A 10905-nucleotide genomic window follows, 5' to 3' on the forward strand; every position below is an offset into this window, starting at 1 on the left:
CGAAGCCGCGCCGACGCAGCCCTGCGACGAAGCAGGTCCGACACCGACGAGCCCGCGCACGCCGACTCCGCCAACGCCTAGAGCCGACCAAGCCGAGTGATTCGTTGCGCACGGCGCCCCTCTATTTTTTGTAACGCCAGACTACGTCCGATCACCGGATTTACGGCGTCTTTTGAGAGCGAGAACGACCAAGTTTGAATTTCCCGCATCCTGGGACCGGCGCGTGGGAGCGTGACTGGGAGCTATGTCGCCCCCAGGGGCCGAACTAGCGCCGGCACGCCCTAGACCGCTCTATTTAGGCGCCCTGGGGGGCCGAACGGCTGGAGATGCCCTTACTACTCACCAACAAAGGTTGCCCACCAACCCGAAAAGTGAGGACGAGCTGGGAGGGAAACCATCGAGCAAAGGCGGGGGAGGAGACGGGACAGCGCCGAGAAGGGAAAATTTCAAAATTTCCGGGGGAATTCACTGGCGCCATCCGACACCAGCTGCTCCCGCCCTTCTTCCGCGGCGCGGCGCCATAATCCGAGATCTGACCCTCCTCCCGCCACCAAAATTCATCACATCAAACACCTCTCGTCTCTCCCGGGGCACCCACCTCCCGAGCTTCCTCCTCATTTCACACCCCACCTCTCCCGCCCTTCCTCGAGCGCGTCTCCATGGCGAAGAAAGGCGCCGGCGGCAAGGAGAGCGTGGTCGTGCCGGCGCAGATGGAGGAGGCCCAGCAAGGGCCTCCACGAAAGCGCAACCCGTGCCCCGGAATCCGCTGCGTCGGCGGCCGGATCTATGACCCGGAGAACGGGAAGACCTGCCACCAGGTGAGCGCCTGCCGTCGCGCGCCTCCTCCATCCTTCTGGATCTGTCGGGGGCGGATTTGGCTGACCCTTTGTTGCTGTTTTCGTCACGCGCTCGCAGTGTCGTCAGAAGACGATGGACTTCGCGGTGGCTTGCACGCAGCCCCGGAAGAAGGGGCTCTGTCCAATCCACTTCTGCCACAAGTGCCTGTTCAACAGGTAAACGATGATTTCTTCGCACAGTTTCAAGCCATCATCATCTCCGTGGTCGAGCAAACTGACCATCGTAGAGCCCCTTGGTCTGATCTGGTTTGCTTCTTCGTGGCTTGTTTAGGTATGGCGAGAACGCCGAGGACATGACCAAGGATGCGGGCTGGACCTGCCCCAAATGCAGGGGCATCTGCAACTGCAGCTTCTGCAGGTCAGCCAACGAAGCTGATGCACGGTCATAATGGGATTTCTTGTATATTTCTCTCTTAGCTTGGTTTTGTTTGACAGAAAGAAGAAAGGGGAGACGCCTACAGGAATACTGGCCCATGCTGCCAAGGCGTCAGGGCACTCATCCGTCCATGATTTGCTGATAAAGGGCTCCGACATGGTGGTTGCTGCACAGACGCTGTCCTCGCTCCCTAAGAAGATCAAGAAGGTACATTTTTTTGCTTGGCAACTCTCTGCTGTATAATGTAATTGCTCATCATTGTTCATCTGCTTTGTTGGTCCCTTTGTTAGGAACGCAAAGAGGGCAGCTTAAAGAGGGCGCTAGGGACAGATGATGCTACCCGTGGATTGTTTGCTGAAGGGGATGAGAATATTAAGACTGATCTCAATGCACTTCCTTCAGTTCCTATCAAAAAGAAGTTGAAGAAGATCAATAAGGTACATTTTTGCCTGGCAATTCTCTGTTGTACTCCTTTGTTAGGAACATAATGTAGTTGTTCGTTATTGTTGACCTGTTTTGCTGGCCCCTTTGTTAGGAACACAAGGAGGGCAACATAAAGAAGGTGCCAGGGACAGGCGATGCTACTGATGGATTGTTGACTGAAGTGGATGAGAATACAAACACTGATCTCAATGCATTTCCTTCAGTTCCTACCAACACGGAGCTGAAGAAGATGAAGAAGGTGGTACATTTTTGCTCGGTAATTCTCTGTTTTATAATGTAATTGTTTCATTATTACTGATCTGTTTTGCTGGCCCCTTTGTTAGGAACGCAAGAAGGGCAACATAAAGAAGGCCCTAGGGACAGATGATGGTACTGACGGATTGTTGGCTGAAGGGGGTGAGAATGCAAGGACTGATCTCAATGCAGTTCCTTCAGTTCCTACCGACAAGGAGCTGAAGAAGATCAAGAAGGTGGTGCATTTTTTGCTTGGTAACTCTCTGTTTTATAATGTAATTGTTCATTATTACTGATCTGTTTTGCTGGCCCCTTTGTTAGGAACGCAAGAAGGGCAACATTAAGAGGGCCCTAGGGACAGATGATGGTACTGATGGATTGTTGGCTCAAGGGGATGACAATACAGGGACTGATCTCAATGCACTTCCTCCAGTTCCCATCAGCAAGAAGCTGAAAAAGGGCAACCACAGGGTAAATGGCATGACTGCTGATGAAAAGTGCCCTGTTGAAATTAAGGGCGAACTTCACATTAGGAATGAGAGCACTGATGTCCCAGAGACCAAAATTGAGCTACCCATAGGTACTCCAGTCACTGACATTGCAGGGGCTGAGCTGGAGGTTGATGATGTTGGGTCTGCACTTCAGTTTCATGAATTCTGCCGCACATTTGCAGAGGTACTTATGTCAAGACAATCTTTCAGCTTTACTTTCTTGTTCTGTTGTGTGCAATACAAGCGCCATGAGCTCTCTTATGGACTAAAGAAAATATTCTTGTGCTGCATTTCTTTTTATGTTGATGCAAGGTTTGTCATTGGTTATGTATAACTGGTTCTGTTTAAAAAAAGTTTATGTCTGCAGAACAGAAAAAGGTGTTGTTGCATTATGTAATTGTTGTTTCAGCCCTTCAGGCCAATGTTAGAACTAAAGCAAAGTGATGTCAGCAGCTTCTCCTTTTTTTTGTTACATTATCCTATGTTTGTTCTGTTGTAGAGCAGTCAGCCATGCCATTAGGCTTTAGTGCACATATTTAATCAAATGCAAATAGTATTTTAAAGTTATATAAAATTCATAGTTGTCCAGAATGAGAGTGGCAGCCATGGTGAAATACTGACACGTGATAATGGTAGCACTGTTTTGAGACGATCCAAATAAGTTGTATAAATTTCAAAGATATTTATTTGCTCATGCAGACAATTGCATTTTAAGACTATATTGGTGATCAGGACGTGTGTGTATGCTAGTGCATCTATCTCTGATGATCTGCATGCGTGATTTGACCAACCACCAGAAAGTGTAATATTTGTCTTACATCTCAGATTCATCCTATATTGTCATGGATAATTTTATACACTAGATGATACCCTGCATGCTGCTGTGGGAGTTGGTTGCAATATATTTTAAGACTTGTTTGTGTGGAGCGTGAATATTTGATTAAATTGTAAGATTTTAGAAGGCACAGTGATAGTATATTATATTGAATTGCTTATTTTTCTTAGAGCAGCCTTTTGTCTTCATAAGCTAGTCTTAAAAACGGGTCTTGTTTCCATGGTTTAACATGTTAATATGGCACCTTGTGGCTGTTGGAATATAATTTGTTTTGTAAATGGAATAATGTTGCAGATGCTTTTTTTTTTTTGCGCAGGTGCTTAAAATAAGAAAGGGACAGCCAGAAAAAATTCTTCAAGTCATCACTGGAGGAGGCCGTATCGGGCGAGAGGTGCCTTCAGTTGTTGCTGACCTTCACATTAGTTTGTTGTCTGTCATCCAAGAAGACAGAGAAGAGAAGTACATACAGTCTGAATTGATATTTCTTTCTTGTTGTGTTTAAACTGATTGTTAAATGACTAAATGAGGTTATTTGTTCATAGCCCTTTGGACTATTCAAGGAATGGTGATGCTTGGATAATTGATACTGGCAAATATATTAGTGAATCCACAGTTATCTCGAAGGAACTGCCTCTAGATTGTTTAAGTCAAGGGGTATTAGGATATAAAAAATTGAGCCCTTCTTTAAAGCTGCATGTGCTGAATTTCTTGTGTGATGAGGCCCTTTCTACTACGTAAGTACTGCCTACTGTATTTGCTGTAGTAGTTCACTTTGCTATTTTACTTTCATATCAATAATATTTTGTTTTTGTTCAGAACATTAAAGAACTGGGTTCTCAAACAGCATGAAAGTGCAACTGAGAGAAAGGTTGCTGCAAGGGAAAAATTCCGTGCTGTCAAGGAAAAGGTAAGAGAGCTCGGGCAACCTGTTTTATGTGTGTCTAGTCACTTGCTTTTACACTAATAAACCACCACTTTCCTCTGGTTTTATAGGAAAAGGAGCTTAAAGAAAAACTAACGATTAAGATGGCTAAACCAAGGTTTTTGAGAAATGGAGCAGAAATTAATAGTCTCGTTTCTCAAATTAAGGAGGCATATGAAGACAAGAAGGCAGTAATAGATGGTCTGAACATTATGAATTTATATATCTACATTTTTTTTATCTTTCTGCATCTCATTAGTTCCCCGTATGCTTGATGTCTTGCAGTTTCTTTAATATATCTTGTATTGTGCTTGGTTTAGCTTTCTGCACTTTCTTCAAGATTTAGCTTGAGTTTGTGTTCAAGAAATGTCACCAGTTCATTTATACCCCTGTATATGTGAATTCACTTTCAGTTTTGTTAATTGAGTGTTAAGCCTGTGTATATTTTCATTGTGGTACTAATATGTTTCTGCAGCTCAACAGAACATTAAACATGTATGCACTTGCTAAGTTTCTTAGTTGCATGTGGCCATGTGCCTTTTTCTGGATGTGAAGTAACTAAAGAACATGCTCAGCCTTCAGTTTCATTCCAAACATAACACTGTTTAAAAAATATATATCTTATTCTGTAATGTGCAAGGCACTGAGCTGTGAACTAATTATCTTCTGTTACCTCTCAATTATGGCAATATTAGAGGAGAAGCTGGGAGGTCTAGTTAGGAAAAAGCCTGTCAGGATAGACGAAGGGGTTGCGTACTGGAAGCTGGATGGTTATTGTGATAAGACAGCAATAATGCGCCAAGGTTTGTCTGAAGTTATTATGCAATACCCTTTTATGTTACTCATTTATATTGTTGTAGTTAGTGACTACTAATATCTTATTTGTATCAGAGTTTGACGCAACAGAGAACACTGACAAGTGGTTTATGTTCACCGAGGAAGAAGAAAAAGTAATCAAAGGTCATGTAGCCCCAAGGTAAGGAGTTTACCATTTATTTAGAAGTTTTTTTTCCTTTATGAAGATAGTATACTTGCTGTTTAAGAACTATCAATTCACTAAAGTTTAGATCCCCAATTTTTTATTGTTGCATGGTGCTATCGTTATATGACAAGTCTGACTAGCAATGTAACCAAAGTATAATCCTGAGTTTCTCTTGGTTCCCACTTACTAGTATATGTCCTGTTGAGATTATTCACATCTAACTTGGGCCCTGTTGTAACTGGTTAATATAGGCCCCAGTTGAAGCGCAAAAACAAAAAACATACCTTGGCTGGGCACAATGCTCTACCGATCTCAAGCTCCATGAAAACTCAGACTCCTGTTTCAACTGTTTGAAGGTATTTATTTGATCCTTTTGCTGTTCATTTTTCCTAGACCCAATGGCATGCCACACTTCCATACAAGAGACTGAAATGTGTTATGTTACAATGGCACCGTCATGCAGGGGCGGACCTACATTGAGGTGAGTGGGGGCCTGAGCCCCCACTCAAAATTAGAAATTCTACTAAGATTTGCTTGTATTTTCTGATAAATATGCTTAAATTCTTTGAATTTTTATAGAATATGCCCCCAGTCAAAATATGTTCTAGGTCCGCCACTGCCGTCATGAGAGCGCATTTTAGAACCTGGGTACATGTGAACCCAATTTTGAAAACTTGGAGAAAGTTGTTTTTGTAAGCTGTGAAAAATTATGATAAAAAACCCCCACACAAGTAGATGGTGGGTAGAAAGTTGTCCTTGTGAATTCCTACCCAACACCTACATGCATGGGTTTCGTTGTAGTTTCTCATATGTCAAACACTTAAGAGTGGTGATTTTTGATACGTTTGGAAAAGTGGCTGATGGCACGTCATTGAATGTTTTGTTTTGGCAGGTTGATGAGCTATGCTAGCCGAGGAATGGGGCGCTGCAGAGGATACAAGTGGCTGAGCTTTGCTGTAGGGAAGTTACGCAAGTGCAGAAGAGCCGACATATCTGAAGATGCAGTCGCAGCATTCTATTCCCTGGGTCATGCCACGTTTTGTCTGGATTGGAACTTTGGAAGTTATTATTTCTACATCGCAATTGTTCTGTACATGTTATTACTAGTTTAAGGGAAGGTTTGTGTGAAACATCCATTGCATTGGTCTGAACAATCATCGTTTGAATGTTGTCACTATGGTTGTATAATCAATCGTCTTGTAGGATGCATGTACCAACAAATTGACTTCACTGTACTGTATTTGGTGATCATGTTATTACTCATGCTCCTACTCTTTTATGGTCATCTTATGCTACTCTGGATGAGAGCTGTGTATGTTATGCCACATGTTAAACTTATGCATGTCATGCTGTGGTGGGTTTATGATGTGCATGATCATGCTGTTCTGTTGATCATTGTTTTGCTCCTTTACTGTGGATGTCATGCTGACCATTTTGCTATTTTTCTTCCGATACAAACTTGAGACATGCATTCATTGTGCTACACAAATTTGAGTTTCTATGTTACATCCAGTTTGCTTATTTCAAAGCTGTCTACATACTGAATAGAAGCAACATTGCACATACACATTACTCTGGAAACTTTTTTTCCCTATGTCCATGTTTTTAGAATACGCCGTACCATAGAATCTCTAACTGGAAACTTTTCTGACTGCGACAGCTAAGGTCGGAATGGAAAGGAGAAAAAAAAATGCAAAGGGAAGAATTATCTGTATTTCCAGCATTTCAGCATCCATCTTTGTCTAGAAAAACATTGCTTTCACTCGGTAAATGGCATGGTTAATTCTGTTGTAACTTGTAACCGTTGGGATTTTTCTTGTTGCGGAATAACCGGTGTATTTTTGCAACAGTATGACATACTGGTTTAACGCTTGATGCGTTTACATGTGTGTCAGATTATGATAATCCTGTTTGCCTAACCAGTTTTTGTATTTTAACTCACCATTTGGTTAACTAAACTTAGCTATGCTTATTTTTCATACCAGTTACAAAATAAGTCCGGCACAACTTAGTTCAGTGACCATAAACTGAGCCTAGAAACTACTCCACTATTCAAAGTTGAGAATCAGTGGGTATGAAATTGAGAAGTTAATAATAATAGTGCAAGATCATAGAGGTTCGGGACCTCTTTGACTTGCAAGATTCTCAAAAGACGGGAATAGGAAAAACGTAGGATTGCGATGGATGTTCTCTGGAAACTTGTAGGATTAGGAAACCACAGGAATTTGAATTGAATCAAAGAGTGTTTGATGTCGCAACAAAGAAGTTTGATTGAACTGATTTTTTTCCTCTGAAATAGTGGGCAAAGCAAGGAAAAAATTCCCAAGGATCTAAATCCTCCAAAACTCCAGTTGGATTCGTTTGAACCAAATGAGCCCTTCATATGTTGGTCTTTGGAGCAAATAAGCTGCATAGGGCCAAAAATATAATGGATCCAAGTTGGTAGTACGCGACAAGAGGCACCGGACGTAATAAACAGCAGACAAGCGGCATCAGTCACACGCGCACGGCAGGCTTATGACTGGAACTGGATAGCAGTTGCTTACCTCTCACGCCGTATTATTTGGCCGACATGAGAAGCTCAGATGGGCAATGATCCTGCCGCGCAAAGAGTTTTCGTCAGTGATGATCCTTCCTTTTGTTTTGTCAAAATGGATTCAGGTTTGGTTGTGGATGAAGAGGTCGGAGTATCTGGGACGGATACAGCAGCCATCTGCTTAGTCTGTGACATGCTCAATGCATTTTTTTTACCGACCTGTTTCATGATCCTACGCGCAACGAGCATCTGTCACGGCCTCCCGTAATGCAGTAATGCACCACGGCCACCTGCAGTTCACGCCGATCACGCGATCCAAGTTGGACATCTTTGCCCCTTTGCTCACATTTGTTGGACTTGTCTCTGCCCAACTTGGACATCCACACATTCAGGCATTCAGGATAAATAGACGGGCTTAAGGCTCTTCTTCATGCCCCCTTTGCCCTGGAGATCATTATTTTGGCAGCTTGGGCCATGTTTTTTTTTTTTCAAGAAGGAGGATCACCCCCGGCCTTTGCATCCGAGCGATGCATGCAGCCGTTTTACTAATTATTCATAAAATACCTTACAAAGAAATACAACAATAAGTCTGAAGCACTCGTCTAGGCGACAACTGTCGCTACTCCTATCCAACTGATGAAGGGATGCTGATAGTCCGGACCTAATACCACAGACCTCGCAGACAAGCCTAACATCTAAGACCTGAGGCCCCAACCAAGCCACTTGCCGGGTATGGGCACACACCGGTCCGACGCGCTCTTAGATGCCGCCGCCACCAACTGCCACTACTCCATCTTCAGAGCTGTACTGACGCATCATCCTTGCCCGGTCTAACTGCCGTCAATGCCACCACAGCGTCCAACGGCACCACCATCCTGCGCGTGAATTGCTGAGCACGTCGCGGTCGCCGCCGGTACACCTCAGCATCAATGCCGCCAAGTACCACCATCCGACACAGCTTGAAGTCTCTGGAAGATCTGTCGTGAGTAGCACCTGCCGACTAGGCATGACAAAGCGTAGCACCTGTCGGTCAGGCATGACTTGACATCTCCACCGAAGCTCCGTGCAAGACGAAGCCGCTCCACCTCCTGCCTCTGACCACCAGCACTGCACCACAAACGATGCTCCCAAGAGAGAAACGCCACCGCAGTGCCGCCATCGTCAGATCTTAAAGACTAGATCCCAGGGTTTCCCCCAGAGCGGTACGAGTGGGTCGACATAAGTCACATAATGATGCCTTCAACAAGGTAACAACGTAGATCGCCCGCCGTCGGCTCGGTTTTCACTGACAACTATGTCTCCCCGACTGGCAGCCAGTACTGGATCACGGATCCGGAGATCCGGACACCCAGCCTCAGGCTGACCACCTCTAACGAAAGAGATGACCACCACTGCCGGTCGCATCAGTCAGAACAGATCTGACCGGAGATGCCACTGACGAGACCACTAGGCCCTCCACGCTGCCGCCGATCTGAAGGCAATTTGCACGCCACCGCAGCCTAGCTGGCCGCCGCCGCTGATCGCAACCGCCGCTCGAAAAGGCCGGCCGCTGCGCCCGCAGCCACGCCCCGGTCCAATGCTGGGCCGCCCGCCGCGCCTAGCCGCCGCCGTCCGAGGATGGGCCGGCCACCCGCCACCTGTCGCAACCATCCGTCGTGCCGCAGAACCCAGATCAGTCGCGCCACCACACGCCTAGGGGTCCCGCCCCAACCCGGAGACGCGTGAGAGAGGAGATCCCCCGCTACCGCCGTCGGCCCCTGGGCTTAGCCTGGCGGCGTCCCCCGACGGCGACGGAGGGAGAGGAGGAGGGAGTTCTTGGCGGCGGCGGCTAGGTTTCCGGGAGTCGACCAAGTCGCCCTAGGGGAAGGGCGACGCCTCAGCTTGGGCCATATGGACCACTATAAATGATTTCATATTTAAGGGTATCCTTCCCAACCTCTGTGACTATAGGAGGAAATTCAAAGAAGAGCTGAAGTGGATCCTCTTTCGACCAGAAAAAAAGAGAGGAATATGGCGACTTTGAGGACTGGATTAAAGCTTTGAGACGATTCTCTCCTGTTGTAATTCTATAGTCTTCTTTTGTTAGTTGATGGGTCTGGCTAGTTGAATGGCCATGTATAGCTTATCTTATCTTTTCTCATTTTGTGTAGCAATTTTTTATTTGGACCTATTTCTGTATTTTATTCTAAAAATCAATAAAAATACGCAACAGAGTTATGATGATTCCCGAAAGAAAAGAATCGAAATGAATCCCTTTGGAGCCTTGATCTAGTACTGATAGCTAAATTTGTTTATTACTAATTATAATTAGGTGAAAAGGACTTTAACTTTTCAGCCGCACATATGCTTATCTTAGGTCCGGCCATAAGAGGGGCATACACCTAACCTAGTAGTATTAATTAGTGCTCCATCATACATATGATTAGTATTTTTTTTTGTGTGGGAGTACATATGATCAGTATTGTAGTAGTACTACAACTTTTAGCACATCTTTCTATTTGAGCAGTCGAGGCCTGAAGGAAAAAAAAAGTATGTGAGACATTATATTTTCAAGAATAACCTCCGACCACTACATCAATTGATATACACAATCACATATTTTTAATTACTCAATAGTGTTGAGTGAAACTAATCATCAATGCTGAAGAAATTGATTTATCGAACAAAAATTTAAATAAAACCGGAGGATATCCAAATCGGATGTTCCTCATAGTGGTATTTTCCCAAATCTATCTCGAAACATGTGACCATGGACCATGATGATGATCGACATGTGTCTATACAACGGAAGTACGATACTGTTTTTCTAGAAACAAGTACGATACTCCTTGGCAAAGCCATTAGGAAGGGATCTCCCAACGGGCACCTCATGTTGGGAGGCCCAACCAAAGATATACCTTTGGTTTTTTGATCCCCAAATTGAGGTTCGAGCCAACACCATCAATAAGGGCAATGCCGTACGCACGCCGACAATACTTGATCTAGCTATAGGCGAGGTTATGGTTTTCACCCGAAGAACATGCATACTTGGTGATAGCTTCATTAAATTTTCTGATAATTGGGGATAAACACTTTCACAGATTCCCAATACCCAAGCCAACATACGGGCACACTTGTCAATTGGATACCCCCCCTCTCTCTCTCCCTCTCTCTCTCATGATGGAATGACATATGGGAGCTCCTATTTGGTGCGGTGCGCACTGGGAAACCAACTAACACCCACCCACC

At 44.7% G+C, this 10905-nt stretch overlaps 1 protein-coding gene across 1 annotated transcript; it reads left to right on the forward strand.

Annotated features, from left to right (window-relative positions):
- The first annotated feature begins 475 nt into the window (after window positions 1-475).
- Window positions 476-6436, forward strand: LOC119337138. Its single transcript, XM_037609247.1, has 16 exons — window positions 476-818; window positions 916-1013; window positions 1129-1215; window positions 1293-1440; window positions 1524-1670; window positions 1769-1915; window positions 2001-2147; window positions 2233-2586; window positions 3554-3696; window positions 3780-3971; window positions 4054-4144; window positions 4231-4360; window positions 4855-4962; window positions 5051-5135; window positions 5393-5497; window positions 6034-6436. Exons 1-15 carry the CDS (start codon window positions 660-662, stop codon window positions 5493-5495), a joined length of 2139 nt encoding a protein of 712 aa, XP_037465144.1. The 5' UTR covers window positions 476-659; the 3' UTR covers window positions 5496-5497; window positions 6034-6436.
- The last annotated feature ends 4469 nt before the right edge of the window (window positions 6437-10905 follow it).

This window comes from Triticum dicoccoides, chromosome 7B, assembly GCF_002162155.2.
Source record: "Triticum dicoccoides isolate Atlit2015 ecotype Zavitan chromosome 7B, WEW_v2.0, whole genome shotgun sequence".
In the NCBI taxonomy this organism is placed as follows: Eukaryota; Viridiplantae; Streptophyta; class Magnoliopsida; order Poales; family Poaceae; genus Triticum; species Triticum dicoccoides.